The following is a 24,677-nucleotide window of genomic DNA, read 5'->3' as shown; positions in this document are numbered from 1 at the left end:
CTTCTACCAGGTCTCTATATCTTCCTGTAGCGCCATACATTCTAACGCTCCAGTCTTATTTTTTCAGACTTCTGACATTTGCATGCAGGCATTTTAAAGTAGTTATATTTGTTTTTCTATTCTTTAAATGTCTTTATTAAGATTTTTATAATATCAAACAACAAGTATCAACTTCACTCACTATACAATGAGGCTATAATTCCCCACTCCTCCCCTGCCTTCCGGATGTGGTTTAGATCTTGTTTTTTTTATTTTTATATGTACCCACAACCTGCTTATTGTCAGATGATACAGACAGTTTGGAGTCTTTTTTTTATATGTATGCTCTTTCTTGAACTACATCTGTGTGCTTTCATTTTTAACCACAACCTATTCTAGCTTCCCTGTTTTGCAAGTACCCTTGGAAGATACCTTCTTCTGAACCATGCACTTCTGAGTAACTGTCAGCTTTACCCTATGTTCATGTTTAAAAGCTGCTCTATCTCCTTTTTAAATGTTAATGCCAACGACCAAGTTCCATCCTGGTTAAGGTAGAGCCCATCCCATTGGAACAGGCTATCCTTTCCTAGAATGTTCCCCAGGTCCTAACAAATCTAAAGCACTCTTTCCTGCACCATCATCTCATTTCATCTCATTGCCTTGAGATTCTGAAGCTCGGTCTGCCTCTGGGGTTCTGCGTGTGAAATAGGGAACAGTCTGAGAATGCAGCCCTGGAGGTTCTGGATTTCAATTTCCTATCTAAAAGCCCTAGTTTAGTCTCCAGAACCTTCCTCCTGCACCTTTGTATGTCATTGGTACCCTTATGTACCATGACAGCCAACTTCCTCCCCAGCACTCTCTAAAATCTTATCTACTGATTTTTTTCCAACGGAAAAGGTTTGTTGTTGACCATGGATCATTAAAACCTTTCAAGTATATACTTGTTGTTGACCAGTAGAACCACGATTTGAAACTCCAAGACTCAGAACCAATGTCAGGAAGTATTTCTTCACAAAGAGTATGATGGATGCCTGGAATGCCCTTCCGGATGTTGCGACAGTCGCTGCCCGACATCTCCACTACGCCCACCTTACCTCTTTGGCGACTCCCTCTTTGCCTGTTGGAAGTGTGGCTGCCGTGGCGTCTTCTTGCCATTCCCCTCCGGCGTCCCCGGACTGGCTGGACGCTGCACAGCGCCATGTTTCCCAGTAGCCTAAGGGCGCACACGCAGCGTGGCCCCAACTCAAGTACCAGCAGTGGCGCGAACCTCAGGGGTGACGTCATCCTTACCGGATATTTAAGTTCTCTGAAATCGCTAACAAATCGAGTTAGCAAGGGCTTTCCTCCAGGTATCGGCAGATGGGATTCACTCTCCGCATACCTTGCTACTCTGCCTCATCGGACTTACCAGGGGTACCCGCTCCTCGGGGGCCTCGCTTTCTCTTTGCTTTTCAGATCGTAGTCCGGAATCGGTACTTGCTCCTCAAGGGCCCACGTTCCCGGACTTGCTACTGAATACCACTTCTGCCAGGAAGTCATCGCTGCCTACAACACCAGTGAGTTACCATCGCTCTCTCAGAGCATTCTCTGGAACCAGGTACTCGCTCCTCGAGGGTCTACTTCATTCCAGCTCCTGGGCTGCTTCTAAGAGACTATTGTGTGAGTGTTACCATCAAGGTTCTGTTCCTGAACTCTGCATACTCTGCCTACTCACTATATTCAGTTTCTCTACAGCTCAGTTATCCAGGATCGCTGTTCCAGTATCTAAGGGACTACAGCCCAGCCGGGAACTTCCAGCTCACTTCTGCCACCTCTGGTGGTTCCATATACTGTTTAATAAAAGAACTAGTGTGTGTCTGTCTCCATACTCTGTGCCTGACTGGTGGTCCCTCTCGGGATCTTCCCCCGGGGGCGTGGCCATCTGCCACTGGCCCAAGGATCCACCCACAACTACCACGAACACTAACACCGGAGGATGTGGTGAAGACTAAAACTGTGAAGGATTTCAAAGGGGCATGAGATAAACACTGTGGATCCATAAAGGCTAGAGGATGGGAATGAAGAGAAGAGCCATGGGGGTGGCTTGCTGGAATGGTGGCTACTACCTGGTGATTACTACCCTTACTCAATAAGTCTTCACATGGTTAATGCAACTCCAACATTGCTCTCTGCTTCAACAGCAAGGGGAAGTGTGGAAAAGAGGATTTGCATTCAGACAACAACCAAATCATATAAGGGAAGGGAGAGAGACGTATACAGAGACAGACAAGGGAATGGGGAGAGAGAAGAACAAAGAAATAAGGAGCGAGCTGAGGGAGACACACAGGAGAGAGAGAAGAGATACAGAAGGAGGGAGGGAAGGAAAGAGAAGAGCAAGGACACACAGGGGTGAGGGTAGAAAGAAGAAAAGAGACATGCAGGAAGAAAGATACAGGGAAGGAAAAAAGGTCACAAATGTGAAGCCCTGAAAAAGTACCTTACTTACGTTGGAATTCGACCAAAAACTGCCATCTCATGCTGGGGCCAGCATATTGGCAGTATGAGCAGTCATTGTCTGTCTATTGATATTTGATGTTTGCTCTGATGTATTTTAATATATTCTATGTATGTTAATTATGTTTGCCACCTCGACTATAGAAATATATACTGGTGAGCCTGACGTCAGTGCTGGGAAAAATAGTAGAAACTATTCCAAAGATCAAAATCACAGAGCATATAGAAAGACATGGTTTATTGGAACACAGCATGGATTTACCCAAGGGAAGTCTTGCCTCATAAATCTGCTTCATGTTTTTGAAGTGATTAATAAACTTGTGGATAAAGGTGAACCAGTAGATGTAGTGTATTTAGATTTTCAAAAGGCGTTTGACAAAGTCCCTCATGAGAAGTTTCTAAGAAAACTAAAAAGTCATGGGATAGGAGGCGATATCCTTTCATGGATTAAAAATTGGTTAAAAGACAAGAAACAGAGTAGGATTAAATGGTCAATTTTCTCAGTGGATAAGGGTAAACAGTGGAGTGCCTCAGGGATCTGTACTTGGACTGGTGCTTTTCAATATGTTTATAAAAGATCTGGAAAGGAACACGTTGAGTAAGGTAATCAGATTTACAGATGATACAAAATGATTCAGAGTAGTTAAATCGCAAGCAGATTGTGATAAATTGCAGGAGGACCTTGCAAGACTGGAAGACTGGGCATCCAGATAGCAGATGAAATTTAATGAGGACAAGTGGAAGATGGTACATATAGGGAAAAATAACCCATGCTGTAGTCACACGATGTTAGGTTCCATATTAGGAGCTACCACCCAGGAAAAAGATCTAGGTGTCATGGTGGATAATACATTGAAATTGTCAGCTCAATATGCTGCTGCAGTCAAAAAAGCAAACAGAATGTTAGGAATTATTAGGAAGAGAATGGTGAATAAAATGGAAAATGTCATAATGCCTCTATATTACTCCATGGTGAGACAGCACATTGAGTACTGTGTAAAATTCTGGTCGCCACATCTTTAAAAAGATATAATTGCACTGGAGAAGATACAGCGAAGGACAACCAAAATGATAAAGGGGATGGAATGGCTCCCCTATAAGGAAAGGCTAAAGAGGTTAGGGCTGTTCAGCTTGGAGAAGAGACGGCTATGGGGGGATATGATAGAGGTCTTTAAAATCATGAGAGGTCTAGAATGGGTAAATGTGAATCGGTTATTTACTCTTTTGGATAATTGAAGGACTAGGGGCACTCCATGAAGTTAGCAAGTAGCACATTTAAACAAATCCTAGGAAATTCTTTTTCCCTCAATGCACAATTAAGCTCTGGAATTTGTTGACAGAAGATGTGGTTAGGGCAATTAGTGTAGCTGGGTTTAAAAAACGTTTGGATAAGTTCTTGGAGAAGAAGTCCATTAACTGCTATGTATCAAGCTGACTTAGGGGATGGGGTAGATTTTTAAAAAATACATGCACGCGTCCATGTGCGCGCGCTATTTGGCGCGCAGACATGGACATGCAATTTTATAACATGTGCGTGTCAGTCCACGCATGTTATAAAATTGGGGGCAGCGCATGCAAGGGGGGGTTCAATTTGGCAACTTTTGCGTGGCGACGCATCGTGGCCCTCCCCAGTTCCCTCCCAGTCCACTCCAATTAAGGAACGGATTGGGAGGGAACTTTCCTACACCCTACCCTAATTTCCCTTCCCCTTCCCCTCTCCTCCCCACCCTCTATAACCCCCTTTTTTTTTACCTTTTAATCGGCAAGTTACTTCATGGCCCGACCTGAAATAACTTGCGCGCGCCGGCAGGTGCACGAGGCTCCGGGACAGCGATGAATGGCGCTATCTTGGCTCACCCCTCCCTGCCCCCGGGACCACCCCTTCACAGAGGCCTGGCTCTTGTGCACGTAATGGGGGTTGCGCGTGCGGCTGGGCCTCTTCTAAATTGCGCGCAGCTCATGCAAGGCCTGGCTACGTGCGTATTCCTCGTTTTTTACATGCGGGGGGGGGGAGGGTTTTAAAATCTGGCCATTAGGGAATAGCCACTGCTATTACTGGCATTAGTAGCATGGGATTTACTTTATGTTTGGGTACTTGCCAGGTACTTGTAGCCTGGATTGGCCACTGTTGGAAACAGGATGCTGGGCTTTATGGACCCTCGGTCTGACCCAGTATGGCAACTTTTTATGTTCTTATGTTCTAACTGCCTTGCTTTGAGAATGAATTATAAAGCCTTTAAAATAAATAAATAAATAAATGAAAATTAAAAAGGCCATTTTCCACAAATCTGATCCTGGGGCCGGCATAGTGCAAGTCTAGTTTTCTGCTCTCTGGGTTCACAAGGGCTGGAAATATTGCAGATGCAGTGTTCACAGCTCCTGGAGGGCAGAAAGGAGTCATGGTCATTGCTTAAGAGTGACACCTGGCAGCTGGATTCAGGGCCTATGATTGCAGGGTTGCAGAAGAAGCACTGGCACATGACTCCTGGCTCAGGACTGTCATTGCAATGACCAAACTAGGTATATTGGGAAGGGGCCATACAAAATAGGGGAAAAATCCCTGGATAGTTACAAATGAAGGCCCATGGCACTAGATCCCTGCCCAAAAGTACAAAGAAGCTGGAGGAAACTGCTGGTCAAAAGAAACATTATCCTTGGTCATCATCCTGTGCAGGGCAGGGAATAGGTGGGAGGAGGTAAGAATTATTTTCATTTCATTTATTTTATGTGTATATATATATATATATATTTATATTTATTCGTATCTGGCACAAGCCTCCCAAGAGGAATGTACAACAACAGGTGTTAGATGGGATTAGAGACATGGTCAAATTTCAGTTAATGCCTATGGCAAAGGCTATCCTACTGGTTGGAATTGCTTCAACCAGTAAACTTACCAGAGCATATTGAAGACTTATTGCTATCGCTGTACCTCTTTACTTGTTGAGAAGTTACATCCTGTTGGAATGGACAGCGCTGCATATACAGTATCTAGTAGTACTTTATCAGTGATAAATAGTAGTAGTAGTAATGGACCTCAGATAGGCTCCCAACATTTACCAGTGGTAAGGAAGGATGATCCTTATATGGCATGGGAAAAAATGGGGCACAGTGAGAAGCTCAGAGGGGTTGAAATCACATATCAATATTTTTGGAACGATTTGAAGTCTTTCTTTCTAATACTAGTCCATTCTAGGTTTATTCTGCACAGATATCATGTGATAAAAACCAAAAAACCTTAAATCTTCTGAACATTTAAGATTGAGTTATCTGTCTGGAATATGAAGTTAAGTTGGTTGGGATGACTATTCAGGCTACTGAATCGAGTCCCTTCAAGATAATTTTTTAAATATTCTAACCTATCCTGAATTGTTTTCTGTATAAGCAATGACTGTATTTATTGATTTTTGCTGTCTTTTCTTTTTCTTCTCTTTTCTCCTTTACTCCCCTTCTTTTGGTTCTCTCTTTTCTTTATTGGATGGATATAAAGTTTATTTCTATGAGGCAAAATGTTTTTGTCTTTTTTGCCTGTATTGTTCAGTTGTTATCTAATCAATTTTTTAAAGAAAACTTATTACATATGTGGTATTACTTAAATTATTTGATGCCTAAGGTCAAAGAGTCATGTAATAAACATAGGAATAATATCACATGTGGTTTGTACATCATATATGAAAAATATGCTAGTTCTTTCCTTATGGACACCATTACTTACAATTTTTTTAGATGTGGTTTTCTTTCATCTGTGTTGTTGTCAATGTTATTTTGCCTGTACAACTTCTATTCTCACAGTCTTCCAATTTCATTGCAAAGCTGTTCCAAAAATCTAACAGCAATGTATTGAAAAAAAAAAGCGAACCAAAAAGATGGCCATTCAAAATGTTTTGCTCCTTGTAAAAAATCCACAAAACCACATAAATGTTTATTTGTGCCTGACCACTAAAATCCACAGTTTTCAAATGAATGGCACTGTATAGAGATATGTGGTTCATTATATATTTTTAATGAATAGGGTCTTAATTTTGTTAACTTTAACATGCTTATTTTTCTCTTTGTTTTTACACCCCATCTCCATTAGAGAAAGATGAGGTACAGCGTAAACTCCAGTTGCACTCTCGTAGTTTAGTAAGTATTGTAGAGTCTGTTTGGTAATTTTTTTGAAAAGGTTACATCCTCATTCTGTGGATTCAGCTCTCATGAATGTAACAGCATTTGACCTTTGCTCTTTTCTTAACATGTGTGTTTTAGAGAAAGAGGAAATTACAACATGCTAACTACTTTGTACCTGTTATTTTTCTAACAATATATGAAATTCACACCATTCATTAACCAATATTCTTAAATAAATAAACAGGAATTCCAGTAAGGCTTTCAAAAGAGATACAACATTGAATAATGTTCCATTATAGCAAGAATAAAAAAATACTATGACATTTGTAACTCTTTAAAATCATTTTGAGATGAAGATGAACAAAAAGCTATGGGGTAGATTTTAAAATGTGCGTGGGGGCGTCCAATTGTGTGCGCTACCCGGCGATCACACATGGACATCCGATTTTATAACATGCGCACGCAGGTGCGCGCATATTATAAAATCGGGGGTCGGCACGCGCAAGGGGGTGCACAATTGTGCAACTTGCGTGCGCCAACGCCTGCAGCCTTCCCCCATTCCCAATCCCCTAACCTAACCTCCCTTTCCCTTCCCCTAACCCTCCCACCCTCTAGCCCTCACCAAGACCCCAGCCTCGACCTTTATCTTACCTGTTGCGCCTGCCCAGGTTGCGCGCACCAGCAGTCTGCAGGCACGCAATCCCCCGGCACAGCGGCAAATGGCTGCTGTGCTGGGAGCCTCTGACCCCACCCTGCCCCTTTTTTGAAGCCCCGCGACATATGCGCATGGCCGGGCCTTTCTAAAATAGGCCCAGCGCGCAAAGGGCTTTTAAAATCCGGCTCTATATTTTTAAAGAACAGTATCCTTCCTTTAGAGCTCAATTTTGAAAAGCCATTTAAGCGAGTAAATGGCTATTTAATTTACCAGTGTAAATCAGCTGCCTGGAAGGTGCACATCCTCCCTGCGGGTAAAAGTACAACACACATACATTGAGCCTTCCTGGGGGTGAGGTTAGGGCAGGGAAGGCTACGGTGCGCAAAGGTTTACATTTTCAAAGCAACGTGCATTTTTTTTGAAGGGAGAAATTATTTGCAGAAAAAGCAGGTGTTACTTTTTCCCCCAGGCAATTCTCTAAAGGAAAGTACACACATACTTTGTTTTTGGGAACTGGCGCAAAATCCAAGGCTTGAAGGTACCCATGGACTTTGTAATTACCGTATCTGTGTTGTGTTTAAAATTACCCCTTAATGGTAAGTCATGTTTCACTGTAGTCTAGAGTATAATTGTTCATTAACTTATGGACCAATGATTTTGAGAACAGATGGAGAGGGGGTGGGAGATACAGAGATACAGTGTAGGGGAACCAGAAGAGCTAACCAGTATAGTGAACATCTTTGGCTCAAGTACAGCCATAAGCACATCCCAGAGTTTCTTATTATACTTATTTCCAAATCAGTTCAGTATCCTCTTGTCTGTGTTTTCTATACAAATTCATTATTACATCTGATCGTTGTAAGAGGATATAAACAATAAAGTAACAATTTCACTGAAATAAGTTCTTAATGGAGTTCTTGTACATTGCTCTACCTATTTTAAGATAAGAAATATAATAAATAATAAGTTGTGTGTTAAATAACTACAGTAAATTCTAATCTGGCGTGAGACTGAATTGAAATCAAGTTGTTTTTTTTAAATAGTATATAGGTATCTGCATAACTAAACTGCAACTAGTGATTCAGTGCTAGCTCTGTATTACTGGAAGTTATCGCCGGTGCAATATTTGTGAAAGTCTTTAACGTTATTCTTCCATTGCTGGCCTTTGTCCTGTATAAATATACCACTAGTAAGTGTAGAGTATTGTAAAATATAGTTAGACATGGGATCTGTTTAAATTCTTGCTTTTCCTTCATTCTATAGATTTTATTAAATTACAAATAGGAAAAAAGCAAATGAACATTGCTTTGCTGTAGTTTGTCTATCCTTCACTCACTTTCCATTTAACAAAGACTGTACTAAGAAATAATTGTGACATATGGAATAGTGTGCTACATGCATATTGTGGAAACTTTATATAACTATGTAAGATATCATTTTAAAGCAGCTGAAACACTGAGGGTATGGGCAAAGGAGTCAAGCACTGTGAGATATCATGGAAAGGGGAGATAGCACTTCTAGCGACACTGGAGTAAGCTACAGAACTCTGGAACAGGCAGAACACCTGACTAGAGATCTAGTCCAAGACATACATAGGACTGCAATGAAAAGGGAGCTGTTTTTGGTGGGAGATGTAAATGTACCAAAATCAGTCAGAAGAAGAGAAATCTTGCACTCCATTCAAGGGACTCTCTTCAGTCAATTGCTAATGAAACCCATGAGGAATGGGCTGGTATAGGATATGGAAAACAGAGAAGTGGTTCTAATGTCCAAGTCTCCTGAGCTTAAGTGCTCATCCTATGGATATGGTTTAATGTGAAAGCAGAGAGAAAGGACACAAAAGTACAAATCCTGGACTTCATGGGTACAGACTTTGTTAAAATGGGAGATGCTGGCAGGGTGGTAAAAATCTGAAGCAGAAGAACAGTGGACTAATTCAAAAGCAGCTACAGAATGGGCAACAAATCATGATGCAATGAATGTACATTAAAAGAGAGAAGAAAAAGAGGCTGGTATGTCCTCGAAAAAAAGTGACTGAATAATTCAGGGCAAAATGACTAGCACTGAAAATGTACATGGGATCTCAAAGGGAAGGACAGGAAAGAATATGTAGAAAAACCTAAAGAAAGCAGAAAAGGTAGTCAAGATGGCAAAGGCACAAGTGGAGGAAAAGATAGCTGAGGATGTCAAGCAAGATAATGATTTTTATTTTTCAGGTATGCCAGAGAAAGGAGAGAGGGCAGCAGTGGGATTGTAAAACTGAGCGAGGAAAGGAGGAATGTACAAAGGGTATTTATTTATTTATCTATTGTAAAATGTGATAGTCCATGCTATCACCAGCTCTAGGCAAATTACAACAAGGAAGAAGTGGAAATGCTAAATACTTTTGTTCAATATTCACTGAAGAAGGGATGGGAGAAGGACACTGATAGTTGGCAGAGGTCAGAGACATAAGTTCAAATTCCTGGCCCTCAAGCAAAAATTTCTGAGAGGTTCCCCTCCCCCCTCAATTGTTCCTTTCTAGGAAGTAGGGGAAAGGGGATCCCTCCTCTGATGATGAGAGAAAGGATGGGATGTCCCCCTCCAAAGATCTATCTCATCTCAAAGTTTGGAGCCAGTCTATGAGCCCCTGTGCCTGGGAGTGTGTCCCAACTTACCCCCTTAAAGGCAGAGGACCAGATTTTAAAAACTACGCACGGGCGTAGATTTGTGCGCGCAACCCGACGCGCACAAATCTACATCCGATTTTATGACATGCACGCGCAGCTGCGCGCATGTTATTAAATCCAGGCTCAGCGTGCGCAAGCGGGTGCACAGTTGTGCAACTTGTGCGCGCCGAGCCGCGCAGCCTTCCTCCGTTCCCTCCGAGGCCTCACCGAAATTGGAGTGGCCTCAGAGGGAACTTTCCTTCCACCTCCCCCACCTTCCCCTCCCTTCCCCTAACTAACCCGCCCCCCAACCCTACCTAACCCCCCCCTTACCTTTGTCCTTGTTATACATCTGATGCTCGGAGTTAGCAATCTGTTATCAAGCTCCTCCTGCAGAGGGAAGAGTCAGCAATCTGTTATGGATCTCCTCCTGGAGAGGGAGGAGTTAACAATCTTATCAATCCCTGCTGCTAGGAGTAGCAATCTGTAGAAACTGCTCCCCAGGGGCGGAGTTAGAATCTAAAATAAATCATCCCGCCAAGGGGAGGAGTTGGCAATCTGTTGTAAGTCCGCCAGGGAGTTAGCAATCTGTTATGGATCACCCTGTCAAGGGGAAGAGCTAACAATTGTAATACTCTGTAGGTGGAGTTAATGATCTGTGGTGGGTTGGCTTCCCACAGAGTGGCAGTCTTATAATACCGCTCTAGTAGTGTAAGGAATGAACACTTAAAGTAAATTGGTGAATCCCTGGGCCAATGGCAGATGACAGCGCCCCCAGGAGGATATCTTGAGAGGGACCACCGGCTAGGCTGGAGTATGGAGACAAACACAAATAGTTCTTTTATTAGACAAGAAGTATAACCACCAGAGGTGGCAGTAGTGAGCTGATGTGCCCGGCAGGGTTGAAGTCCCTCAGATACTGGAATTGCGGTCTCTGGGTTGCTGAGCTGTAGAGAGAGGCTATAGGTAATGAGTAGCCAGGGTAGGCTGGATACATAACCAGTAGTAAATGATACACTCACAATTGTAGATATCTGTAATGGCTTCTATGCAACAGAGAGTCTTCAGTATATTAGGGAACAGGAGCCGTAGGCGAGTACTGGTTCCTATATGCAGTCTGGAGTGAGAACTCACAATATCTGTGTATGAGATGGCTTCTGGAATAGAAGAGAGTCTTTGGAGGGTTTTAGGAACATGGGCCCTCGTGGAGCGAGTACCGGTTCCTATCTGCAATCTATAATAGTAATTCACAAGATATAGGTATTAGAGATGTGAATCGGAACCGGAATCGGTTCCGATTCCGGTTCCGATTCACATGTGGGTTTTTTTGCATCGGGCCCGATCGCAGTTTTGTTTATCGGCTGCGCCCGAGCCAATAAACAATAAACGGTCCGAGTGCAGGAGGTCGCTCCCGGACCCCCTCTGGACTTTTGGCAAGTCTTGTGGGGGGTCAGGAGGGTCCCCCAAGACTTGCCAAAAGCCCCTGGTGGTCCAGTGGGGGTCCGGGAGCGATCTCCTGCACTCGGGCGTGGGATTTTCCTATCGTTTTGGGGGAGCCCCCGATTTCTGATGATTTTGAAAATATTGACGATATTTTCAATCGTCCGAAGCCCGATTCACATCCCTAATAGGTATATGATAGCTTTTGATATAGAAGAGAGTTGAGAAGGGATTTAGGAACATGGGCCCTCGTGGAGCGAGTACCGGTTCCCATCTGTAATAGAACTCACAGTATTCACGTCTGCGATCGCTTCCAGGTAGTAAGGAGTCTTCTGAGCATTCAGGGACGTAAGCCCTCATGGAGCGAGTACTAGATCCCGTCTTAGCAATCTGAAATCAAGAAGAGAGAGTGGGGCCCCCGAGGAGCGGGTACCCCTAGGTAAGTTGGTGGAGGCAGAGCAGCGGAGAAAGAATTCCCCTTGCAAGTAGTCTTGGACAGCCGAAGCTAGTCCAATAGAGTCCTTACTAACTCGATTCGTAGTTGCAACCTTTTAAGGTGGAAGCGGATGACGTCACTATGGGGGGACGCCCCCGAGGTTCGCACCCTTGCCAGTACAAACTCTGGAGCACGTTCGTGCGCCCTTACGTCATCAGGAACATGGCGGATCCGCAGTGTCAGGCCAGCCCGGGGATTCCAGGAAGTATGGCGAGGAGAAGCCGCGACAGCGTCTGTCCGTCTGACCTGAAGGGAGCCGCCACTAAGGTAGAGAGGGTGGAGCGAGGGCGAGAAGAGGCACGAACGCAACAGTACCCCCCTTCAAAGGGCCGTCTCCTCTTCGGTCACCAGGTTAAGTACCAAGGATGCGCGAGATGGAATTGATGAAGCATCTCTTTATCCAATAGGTCTGAGGCTCCCAAAGATGGATTCGGGGCCGAAGCCCTTTCAGGCAAACAAAACTCAGCCTCTATTCAAACATCCGGGATCTCTAAATTCTTTAGTTCAAGTTCATAATTTTACAATGGCAGATGGATGTTCAGATTTGAAGAATCTAGCAGAGTGTATAGTGGAGTCAGCAGCAATGAGAGAGCTGCCGTGGACATCACTGAAGTTTCAGTGGAAGTGGTGATGTAGAAAGTTGTCCAAAATCCACTTCTGATTGGCTCTTCTGCAAGATGCGGGAAGAGAGATGATGGCAATACCAGCAAAACAAACAGGCTGATGGATGGAGATATCTTCATCCTCGGAATCAAACAGTGCTGTAAACCTCCAGCACGAGTATTCCAAACGTAAAGTTGATAGTCAGAAATATCTTCTTCTTCGGAATCAACAGTGCCATAGGTAATAGGGCACGACTTCCGAAAGGACCAATTGCGAAAGCTGGTAGCTAGAGATGTCTTCTTCTTTGGAACTGATGGTAGCACCAGCAGACAGCCAGGCTAGTAGTTAGAGATATCTTCTTCTTCGGAATCAACAGTGCTGTAGTCCTTCAGCATGACGTCCGAGTGGGTAGATCGTAGCAGATATCTCAAAATTGTAATCCAGGAAGACATTAACGATGTAGAGTGCCACCTAGCTATGGCGCACATAGCAACCGCTATGACAACAGCAGGTAATAGAAAAACTGCTGGTGATGTTAATAAGATCCTCAAAAGAAGTGGTGGTAAAAACAATCGTCCAAGGCCCACTTCAAATTGTGATACAATAGTGGATCTTTAATTTTGTTGAATGGACTCCTCAGGTCTTCCACAAAACGTCTGAGATTAAAGTTGCCCTCTGCCCCTGAGTCCTTCAGGGCAAGGGTTTGTACTGTCACTGGTTCAGGGATCACAGAGACTGGACGAGAGAGTGGAGGAGATATTGCTGTATAGCCCAAGAACAGTCCTCCCGCGGGACTCAGGCTTGTCCGTTTCCCGGACAAATAGGGCAGGCAGAAACATCATGGCCTGGCTGACCACTGTACATGCACAGGCCATTCTTCCTCCTAAGTCTTCTCTCTTTTGAGGTCAAGTGACCGTGACCAGGTTCCTTCGGTTCCTTCTTCTCCACGGCAGGAGGTGCTGTATCCCCTCGCAGTGCAGGAGCACTGGTTTGCTTCAACCCAGGTAACACCTTAGGCCGGAATTCCTTCACCTTGTCTCGGAGCCGCCAGTCGATCCGAGTAGCTAAGGCTACTAATTCTTCCAACGAGTCAGGTGTCTGACGAACAGCCAGCTCGTCCTTTATGCGGGTGTCCAGGCCTCTGCAAAAGACTGTCTTCAGACATCTGGGGTCCCAGCGAAGTTCCACTGCAAGAGTTTTAAATTTGATGGCAAATTCCACCAGAGATCTGTTGCCTTGCTTCAGGTCCACCAAAGCAAATCCAGCAACAGATATACGAGCAGGGTCATCAAAAAGGGATTTAAACAAGTCCATAAATCCTTCTATGTCCTGCAAGATAGGGTCCTTGCGTTCCCACAAGGTAGATGCCCACGATAAGGCTCTCCCATCCAAATAAGACAGAATATAGCTGGTCTTAGAGAGGCCTGTGGGAAACAGTGAAGGTTATAAAGTGAAATGTAAGCTGCACTGGTTCAAGAAGCCCCGAGTCTTTTGGAGTTCTCCGGAGAATCGAATAGGCGCCACCAGTGGAACAGCTGATTTCAGAGTTACCTCTGGTAACTGACCTTCTTGTATAGAAGCTGTGCCTTGTGTCTTCTGTGTGTGAAATTGATGGAAAGCTGCAGTAAGTTTCTCCAGGGTTTCTTGCTGTTCAGAGAGGTGCTGAGCCAGGCCCGGAAAAGCCTGTAAGGCAGAAAGGTGAGCCGGGTCCATGGGCTACAGACATCAAATACCTTTAGCTGAATCCCCAGGAGTACTGCTTCTCCAAATACTTTTCTTGAAAGCTGAATTCACTGTAGTGACTGTTCCTCCAATTCTTCTCCAATACTATTAGCCAGATTCACTGGAGTTAGCAATCTGTTATAAATCTGCTGCTCGGAGTTAGCAATCTGTTATCAAGCTCCTCCTGCAGAGGGAGGAGTCAGCAATATGTTATGGATCTTCTCCTGGAGAGGGAGGAGTTAACAATCTGTTATCAATCCCTGCTGCTAGGAGTAGCAATCTGTAGAAACTGCTCCCCAGGGGTGGAGTTAGAATCTGTAACAAATCATCCCACCAAGGGGAGGAGTTGGCAATCTGTTATAAGTCTGCCAGGGAGTTAGCAATCTGTTATGGATCACCCTGTCAAGGGGAAGAGTTAACAATTGTAATACTCTGTAGGTGGAGTTAATGATCTGTGGTGGGTTGGCTTCCCACAGAGTGGCAGTCTGTATAATACTACTCTAGTAGTGTAAGGAATGAACACTTAAAGTAAATTGGTGAATCCCTGGGCCAATGGCAGATGACAGCGCACCCAGGAGGATATCATGAGAGGGACCATCGGCTAGGCTGGAGTATGGAGACAAACACACAGGCCAATACAGTAAGGAGCGGTAGGAAGAGCTGCGTTAGTGCCGGGCGCACCCGCGTTTGCCGCACGCACAGTCCGGCTCACCTACCGCTCGATACTGTATGTAAATAGCTTGCAAATGCAAGCTGCGTCCAAGAAGCATCCGTGAAGTGTTAGGCCCGCGCAACCCATTTTACTGTATAGAGCGCTATACAGTATCCTGGGTGCGCTGGCCTAACGCTTCACGGACACACTGGTATCTGTCATTTCAAATGTAATTTCAAATGACATTTGAAATGACAGGTACCAGGAAGTGGACGGTTCTCCTATGCTCGGGATTGCCAGTCCTCTCTCCCCTCCTCCCGAAGCAAGATGCAGGGAGGGGGGGAGAGAGGACTGGTGAAACGACATGTAAAGTGTAAAGCAACAAAGCGACTTACTTTTCTTGTAGCCCTCCTCCGGAGACAGACCGCGGCTCCCCTGCCTCCTGAGGGGCAGCCGGCGGCGAAAGTGGCCCCGCCGGCGAAGACGGATGCCTGCACGGGCGGCCCCTGTGCGTGCAATTTGGCTACTCAAGAGGTGATGTCACATGCCGTGACGCCAAACGTCGTGACGTCACGCCTGGAGCGGCCAAATTGCACGCACAGGGGCCTCTTTCGCCCATGCAGGCATCCATCTTCACTGGCAGGATCCGTGATCGCTGGAGACTCGTTGATTTTTTTTTTTCGCTTTTTCGCTTTTTCCGCTTTCGTTGCTTCGGGAGGAGGGGAGAGAGGACTGGGGCTGCCCCGGAGACCAGCACCCATGGACGCGGCCAGGGCAGGTGAGCGGGGGCTGGGGGAAAGTTTGCTGCCTACCCTTACCCCTGCCTCTAATGCAGGGGTAAGGGTAGGCGGTAAGTTAGCAGGTTAAACGCGCGGCAAAACTGCAGGTTAAAAAAGCGATAGTCGGGGTGCGCGTTACTGTATGAGAGGGAATAGCTAATTTGATCGTTTACATCTAATATACATGCCTCGGGCGGAAGGGGTTACCCAGTGATTTAAGGAGGCGGTAAGAATGGGTTAAAGGGGATAGTGTATCGCGGGTTGGACTATCACGGCCAAAAAGTGAGTAGAAAGCGGGTTAGAAGCAGGGTAACCGCGACCGCACTTTACTTTATTGACCTGACAGATAGTTCTTTTATTATACAGGAAGTATAACCACCAGAGGTGGCAGTAGTGAGCTGATGTGCCCGGCAGGGCTGAAGTCCCTCAGATACTGGAATTGCGGTCTCTGGGTTGCTGAGCTGTAGAGAGAGGCTATAGGTAATGAGTAGCCAGGGTTTGCTGGATACATAACCAGTAGTAGATGATACACCCACAATTGTAGATATCTGTAATGGCTTCTATGCAACAGAGAGTCTTCAGTATATTCAGGAACAGGAGCCGTAGGCGAGTACTGGTTCCTATATGCAGTCTGGAATGAGAACTCACAATATCTGTGTATGAGATGGCTTCTGATATAGAAGAGAGTTGAGAAGGGATTTAAGAACATGGGCCCTTGTGGAGCGAAGTACCGATTCCTATCTGCAATCTGCAATAATGACTCACGATCTCCGTACCTGTGATAACATCTTAGACAGAAGGGAGTCTTGGAGCTTAGGAACACAGGCCCTCGTGGAACGAGTACCAGTTCTTATCTGTAATAGAACTCACAGTATTCATGTCTGCGATCGCTTCCAGGTAGTAAGGAGTCTTCTGAGCATTCAGGGACGTAGGCCCTCATGGAGTGAGTACCGGATCCCATCTTAGCAATCTGAATTCAAGAAGAGAGAGCTAGGTAAGTTGGTGGAGGCAGAGCAGCGGAGAAATAATTCCCCTTGCAAGTAGTCTTGGACAGCCGAAGCTAGTCCAACGGAGTCCTTGCTAACTTGATTCGTAGTTGCAAGCAAAGATCTTTTAAGGTGGAAGCGGATGACATCACTATGGGGAGACGCCCCCGAGGTTCGCGCCCTTGCCGGTACAAACTCTGGAGCGCCCGCACGCGCGCCCTTACGTCATCAGGAACATGGCGGATACGCAGCGTCAGGCCAGCCCGGGGATTCCAGAAAATAGGGCGAGGAGAAGCCGTGGCAGCATCTGTCCGTGGCAGCATCTGTCCGTCAGACTCTGTTTTCAAACCCTTAAGCATTACGGAATATACAGTTGTAAATGAATGTAAACTTTGTAATTTTATAGTATTTTACTGTATGTCAAATATTATGTGTGTTTTATGATGTAAACCGCTAAGATGGATAGATACCTACCCCTAGTGCGGTATATAAAAACTTTTAAATAAAATAAATAAATAAATAAGGGAGTCGCCACTAAGGTAGAGAGGGTGGAGCAAGGGCGAGAACAGGCATGAACGCAACAGTCCTATAAGTTGCGCCTGCCTCCGGGCAGGCGTAGATTGCGCGCACCGATTCATGGCTGGCCCGCGATCCCGAGCACAGCGGCAAATGGCCGCTGTGCCTGGAGGTTCCGAGCCCACACCTGCCCCGCCTCTTTTTCAAAGCCCCGGGACATACGCTCGTCACCGAGCCTATGATAACTAGTTTCAGCGCACGCAGGAGCTGGTTTTCGGGGTTACGCGCATAATATACGCACGTAACCCTTTGAAAATCCGCCCTAGAGGGTCTTGCAGACCACTGAGAAGACACCAGCATTCGGGACTTTGGCATATACAGTTGAGACACTGGCCTCATGTGCCTGTGACTAGCGACACCATTGCTTCTACTCCCAGTGGCCCCTTTCCATGTCCTCTTCTCCTACCCTCCCTCCCCCAAATGGCCCCATCCTAGGTCCTCCCCCCACCCCTTCCCATATAGCTGCTTCCCAGGTCTTTTCCTACCTATCCTATCCACTTATGACCTCTCCCTAAGTTTGCCTGCTTCCAAATCCTTCCTCCCAGCGGTCCTTTCCCACCATCATTGGCCATTTCCCAGGAATTCCACCCATTTTTACAAGCTTTCTTCTCCTACCTTCCCTTCACCTATTATTGCTGCAGCAGCAGGAGGAGGGAATGCAGGCTTGTGAGCTGGTATGTGCTCACAGGCCCTGTAGCAGCCCAGGTCGTAAGCCCTGTGTGGACTTTTCCTCCTCTTGTTGCCATGGGAGAACAGGTGTAGGGCAGTGGACCACCAAACTCCTTTCCTTCTGTGCTGCATTGCTATTTGAGCATAATTTGCTTGGGTACATAGGGTAGTGGGGTAGTAACATACCATTTAAGGAAGAGAAAGTTTGTGTGGAACTAAGGTAAAACCCCTTTGCCTTATCAAAGCCCAAGTCATTCTCCAACACTGAAAGTTAACCAGTCCAGTGCACCTTTCTAGATGTGCAATTGGTAGTTTCTATCAGTAGAGAGTATGCAGAACCCCCCCCCCCCCCCATGGGAAACTTACAAGATCTTTCCTAGGACAGGAGCAAGAAATTCTGTCAAAGTAAATTGAAAAGGGACAGCAAAGCAGATGTTTCCCAGGTTAAAAGATAGGAGCTAGATAAATTCTAGAAAATGGAATAATAGGAGCTACAAGAAATTCATCTCTAGAACAGCAATTCTCAACCCTTGTGGCACTCGCAGGACGGTCTCTTCTCCCCTCCCCTACAGCCCAGAAGAGGAAGTGAAGTGCAGCGGCCGCACGCGCGGAAAGAAGAGACCCTGTTAGGTAAAGTCTCTGCAGAGTCTGCCTGAAGAAGATCTGCAGCGCCGGCATGAAGAAAATCAGCAGTGTTGGCCCGAAGAAGAGCAGCGTTGGCCTGGAGCAAAACAAGGAGTAACATCAGTTTTCATGGCCGATGGGACTCCTTTCTCGAGTCCGTGAGGGCTGGAAGAGGAGGAGGCTATTGCTGCCGCTAGTTCGGTGGGGAGAGAGTGAGTGAGCAAGCATGTGTGTGTGTGTGTGTGACAGCTTGTATGTAAGTGTGTGATTAAGAACCTTTTTGTGTGATTGAGTATGTATGTAAGTGTGATCGAGAACCTGAATATGTAAGAGCATGTGTGTAATTGTGTGAATGAGAGCCTATGTAAGTGAGAGAGAGAGCACGGGTGTAATTGTGTGATTGAGAGCCTATATAATTGAGTGTGAACATGTGTGCAATTGTGTGATTGAGAGCCTATGTAAGTGAGAGAGCGATCAAGTGTAATTGTGTGATTGAGAGCCTATGAAGTGAGAGAGCGAGCATGTGTGTAATTGTGTGACTGAGAGCCTATGTGAGAGAGCAAGCATGTGTGTAATTGTGTGATTAAGAGCCTATGTAAGTGAGTGAGCGAGCATGTGTATAATTGTGTGATTGAAAGCCTATGTAAGTGAGTGAGCAATCATGTGTGTAATTGTATGTTTGAGAGCCTATGTAAGTGAGAGCGAGCATGTGGGCAATTGTGTGATTGAGAGCCTATGTAAGTGAGTGAGCGATCATGTGTGTAATTGTATGTTTGAGAGCCTATGTAAGTGAGAGCGAGCATGTGGGCAATTGTGTGATTGAGAGCCTGTGTAAGTGAGAGAGTGAGTATGTGTGTGACTGAGAGAAAGGAGAAATTTGCAAACAACCCTCCCTCCTCCTCTTAATTCACAACAATCTCAGGGCACCTAGAAATCAAACGCTACCAGGTATGGAGAACAGAGCATATTTAAATCCTTATTATTTTTAATTATTGGGTCTTTGTGTCTGCTGTTTTGAAATATTTTATTGGTGTCTAGAAATTTTTTATATGAGTTTTTAATTATTGGATATTCCATTCATCAGCTGTTTTAAAATAATCTGTTCTTTTTATTAGTATAGTTTTACTGCTATTGATTTCCTATTTCTTGCTTTATTTTATGAGTACTGGTGATTTCTCTTTTTCCTTTGTTGCACTGCATACAGAGACTCTGGCTTGTTGCGTTTTCCAGTTCAGTTTTTGATTGCATGTTTCTATTTATGCTTTATGGTCTCTTTATTCTTTGTTAGGTGAGGGTCTGCATATGTGATTGAGGTGATGTGCTCTGCTGCATGTAGTTTCTGAGTAGGGCTCTAGAGCAGCCTGGATTGTTGCATTTTCTTAATAGAAGTACTGGAATTTTAAGGCCTGGTGTAATATTTTCAGTGTTGCCTTTTCTTAGGTAAGGTGGTTACTGTTTGAGTGCTGGAAGTTGGTGCTGTTCTGGTATGGGGGGCTTACTATGTATATAATTTATGTTCAGAGAGAGTACTCATTTTTCCCTTGTGTCATTCTTAACAATAAAAGTAATACAGGGCCTTTTTTAAAATTTTCTCCGTAGATTATAATGAGCAGTGTGTCATGCATGTGAGAACCATCTGTCAGGTGTGTCCAGACAGAAAAAAGGTTGAGAACTATTGAACTAGTATATAAGCAAGTGACAAGAGTGTAAGTGAGTTCACTGAAGTACTGAGATTATCCTGGAATGGGATCTCTGGGTGACTTCCAGATTATAACCAGCATTCCTAATCTGCCAGCACTCAATCTCCTATGGGAGAAGTATGAGAAGCTGAACACACTTGAGGTGTCACTTGAAATATTTCATTTCATTTCATTTTCTTTTTTTTTCTTTTGCTTTGTTTCATTTATCCAAGACAAAATAAAAACAATAACAACAAAAAAGAAACCAGAAAGCAAATGAAAGAAATCTGTCCTCTCCTTCCCCCTACAAATCTGCTTAAATGAACGGTCCCTTTGGCCCCAAGATCTCTGTGACCAGCCCTACCCCTCTAACACAGTTCTTACACCATTGGCAGGTTAGTGGGTGCTCCAGTGGCAGGAGCGTTCCCCAGTTCCTCTTGCCTTAAAGCTCCAGATATTAAAATTGGCCACCTGTCAACCTGAGATCGGCACTATTATGATGCATGGCAGACTGTTATACAATTGTAAATCACTGTGTCAAATGGTGTAGAGGAGGAAATTATTATACAAAAATCAGTGCCCTCCCACATATCCAAAAAATAAATCTGGACAGTTCATAAATTTCAATGGACCTTCATAATAGGCACTAATAGCGTGAATGCAAATGGCCTTCAATTGACTTTTATATTTAATCATTGGTCTAATCCATCAATATAAAGTATATCTTTTTGTTTTTCAATGCAAATAAAAATTATCTGGTTGGATGATCTTGAATTAATCTCTTTAAAAGAACTGCACTATCGCTGAAACAACCTCAATACTGTCTGTGTTTCAAATGTTTAATTCTGCACCAAAATATGTGGAGACACTGACTGAAGCAGCTTCTGAAGAGATACAGTTATGGATGTATACTAGTGCTTCATCATCTGTTGCATGGCATAAAAGCACGGTGAATGGACCCCCTGATTCAGAATTAAATGTTCAAAACACAGAGACCGTGTTGGAGTTGTTTCAGTGATGGTGCAGTTCTTTTGAAGAGATTAATTCAAGATTATCCTACCAGATAAGTTTTATTTGCAATTGAAAAAAAACCAAACATAATCATTGGACTAGTCCATCATAATGAAGTATAAGGCAATTGACGGTCATTTTTGTTCTGGCCAGTAATGCCTATTATGAAGGTCTATTGAAATTTATGAACTGTCCAGAATTGTACAACATAATGGTGCTGAACTTGGGTTTACCAGTGGCCATTTTGAAAATCTGATGTTGCAGGGCAGAAGCAACTAGGGCTTGCTCCTGCCTTTGGAAGACCTGCCGACGGAGTAAGACCTGAGTTAGAGGAATAGGCGAAGGCTGAAGAAGTCTTGGGGGCCAGAGGGGGCTTTTCATTTAAGTGGGTTTGGTGGGCAGGAGGAGGGACTCAAACCTGGAGGGGTTGTTTTTTTTTTTAATGATGGCAACAGCTACTTCCTCAAAATGAAATGAAAGAAAAACAAATAAAATTTTGCTTGGTTTTAACCAGTTTCATTTTGAAAATAAAAAAAAATGAAATAGGAAATGTCATTGACATTTCCTATTTCATTTCAAACAACAGCACATGCCTAGAATGCACTATAAATGGGACCAGATAATGATCTACCAATTGATTTAACAAATTGTGTTGGAAGTAAATGGAGATTGTGTTGTGCAGGAAAGACAGTTTTAACTACTTGTCTTGAATCTGATCATTTGCAAGAAACTGGTCTCATTTACTAAGCATTTTTTCCATAGACACAGGATGGAAGAAAAGCCTTAGTAAATCAGGCCCTAAGATTGATAACAGAATTGTCCTATTACCACAGAAGTATGGGAAGAAAAAAGTAAACTGTTTTGATAATTACCAACCAACTTCTATTGAGTGGATGTAAATAGTTTATTCTTTTGTTAATACTTGCCAGTATCTTCCTCTAAGTAAAAGGATATTCTTTGGAACATCAAGTATGTGTGTGAAATTTTATTTGAGAGAAACCAGGATTGAAATATATTGTTCCCTCACTGGAAGGCTTTGGTGAATATTTTTCCTCCCACCTTCATGAAGAAGTACTTTGTGACCATCCCAAGTTAAGAGCAAGCCAGGGCTATACTAGCAAAAGTTGAATGTGGACAAAACTTTGGAGCTGGATGGTATACATTCTAGGATATTAATGGAGTTCAGGAGAGGCTTTATTGGGTGCATTAACAGATCTATTCAAGCAATCAATAGAGAGGGGAGGGTTTTTGCAGACTTAGAAAAGGATGAATGATGTCCCTCTTCATTAGAGTGGTAAGAATGAAGAGGTAGGGACCTACAAATTGGTTTGTCTGACCTAAATGGTGAAATTATTAATGGAGGCTCTATAAAAAGAAAGGATAATGAAGGATTTAGACTCTAGCAAGAGAATATAAATCTGAAAGGATATAGAATGGAGGTGATCCAGAGAAGGGCTATCCAAAGAGTGCCAGGTCTGCACCAAAAATCTAATGAAATAGGACTTAGAGTACCTAAATATGCATACCCTAAATGAGATAAAAGAGAGATACGATAGAGATATTCAAATACCTCAAAGGTATGACTAATGCAGAAGAAGCAAACCTTTTTAAGTTCGAAGGAAATTCTAGAATAGAAGTCATATAATATGAGACTCAAAGGGGGTGCAATTAGAACTAGCATTAGAAAATATTCTGTATGCAAAGGATGGTGGATACATGCAATAGACTCCCAAAACCGAATGAAAGTATTAATAAAATTCAAGAAGTCATGGGATAAGCATAGAGGATTCTGAGTTATGAAGGAATGAAGGGTAGACAGAAATCAAATGGAGCCTAAGGCAATGGAAAATAAATTAAATTGGGAAGACCAGATGGATCTTATGGTCCTTATCTACCATCATATTTTAAGTTTCTTTAAAGTAAATCTACAGTTTAGACTTCAAAATAACACAGACTAAAATCTCAAAACTGAAATGTTCTTTTTTTTTTTTTTAAGTATAAGCAATAATATGTCCCCTTGGTAGCAATCTGCTGTGGCTTTAGTAGACAAATACTTTAATTTTCTGTTTATAAATTTGATATTTATGTGGTTTGGACCTGTTTGTACTTTTTATTGACAGCATGCAAGACGACAATATAGAAGCTTCTACTTCAGTATCACAGCTTTTGAAAGAGAACTATTTAGCTGAAACAAGGGTACATCACGGGAATAGTGAAAGAAGCAGATCAGATCCTTCTTCACATCTCTTCCATCATGGTACAACTGGGGCTTCAGAGGAGGTAGTGGGTCAAGATGACCTCACAGATCTCTCAGCTTTTCTGAGTCAAGAAGAATTAGATGAAAGTGTAAATTTAGCAAGACAAGCTATTGACCAGAATCCACCAGAGAATAAACAGGGTGAAAAACACTTACACGAAGAACTGAAAAAGACTACAAATACTGTTTCAAATATAGAACCTACCGAGTCTACAAGTTTGTCCACTTCTCCAGAAAAAAGCCACCATCCTAACTTCCATCAGGAGCATGTCATTAGAGGTACAAAAAGCTCTAGAGAAAGCTCTCAGGATCTGAAGAAACAACAGAGAATCAGTCCCTATGGTCCTGAAACGGAAAACAAAAAGGAATTCTTGAACAAAGCTGCTGATTTTATTGAGGAGCTTTCTTCACTTTTCAAAACGCACAGTTCAAAGATCAGGCCCAAATTATGCAAAAACCACAGAACCAAATTTGAATCAAAAAGTGGAATCACTAAAGGAAGTGGATTTGATTACACACATCTATCAGAAAATCGAGAAAGACCCCAAATCTCTGTACCCATAGAAATAGAAAAAGAAGCGGAGCCTGTGCCGGAGACCCAGGAAAGTAAACAAGTGGAACCGGAGGAGAACTCTGAAGCCACAACTGAACTAGAGACTACAGAGGTAGCACCAGAAACATCACCTGCATCGGTATATTTTGAGGATCCTATAGGGCAGCCACCAAACTTTATCCAAAAATTAAAGAGCAGAGAAATTCCAGAAGGAACCAAAGTGCAACTGGACTGCATTGTAGTAGGAATTCCAACACCTGAAGTCAGGTAAATGTTTTCATTTTAATATTTTGCATTTCTGTGTTGGGAATCATTTGCTTGCACGTCATTATGTCTTCTGTGGCATATTTTTCACATTTTTACCATTTCGGGCCAGATATAGTATAGCGTTTTTTTCATTCTGGGTCTGTGGGAAAAAGCTTAGTAAATCAGGTCCTTTGTGACAACTATTCATAATTTTAGCAAAACTAAAAATAAATTAAGAATTCTTGAAAGGTGTGAAAATGATGCATTTTTCTCAACCAAGTGATAAAACTAGGACTGACTTAGCTTGTGTCCTCACCCTAGTTCTATATCTGTTACACTTATGTAGTAGAAAACATTGGAGAGAAAAATGTCTAGAAATTGCCACTCAAGTGATCTTATGGTTACAAACTGCAGAATACATTTTGTTTGTTCTTGAAGATAACTTGCAGCCCTTCTCTTTTGGCTGATTATTACTGTGAATTCTACATCCCCCAAATGT

General features: G+C 43.5%; 1 protein-coding gene across 8 annotated transcripts in view; it reads left to right on the top strand.

Moving 5' to 3' along the window:
- Positions 1 to 24,677, top strand: part of MYPN (myopalladin) — a 389,049-nt gene that overhangs the window by 117,038 nt on the left and 247,334 nt on the right. For 3 of the 8 annotated variants that reach the window (XM_029609688.1, XM_029609685.1, XM_029609684.1), the window contains 2 exons: positions 6,551 to 6,597; positions 23,243 to 24,199. The exons of 1 other annotated variant lie outside the window; for it this stretch is intronic. In XM_029609688.1, coding sequence (XP_029465548.1) covers positions 6,557 to 6,597; positions 23,243 to 24,199 — 998 coding nt within the window. In that variant the 5' untranslated portion in view covers positions 6,551 to 6,556. Of the gene's footprint in view, positions 1 to 6,550; positions 6,598 to 23,242; positions 24,200 to 24,677 lie in introns of those variants that run through there. 4 more of the 8 variants (XM_029609690.1, XM_029609691.1, XM_029609687.1 and 1 more) reach the window with 2 other exon arrangements.

The sequence above is a fragment of the Rhinatrema bivittatum genome, chromosome 7 (genome assembly GCF_901001135.1).
Source record: "Rhinatrema bivittatum chromosome 7, aRhiBiv1.1, whole genome shotgun sequence".
NCBI lineage: Eukaryota > Metazoa > Chordata > Amphibia > Gymnophiona > Rhinatrematidae > Rhinatrema > Rhinatrema bivittatum.
Note: the sequence above shows the minus strand (reverse complement) of the source record. Positions and strands in the feature narration are given on the sequence as shown.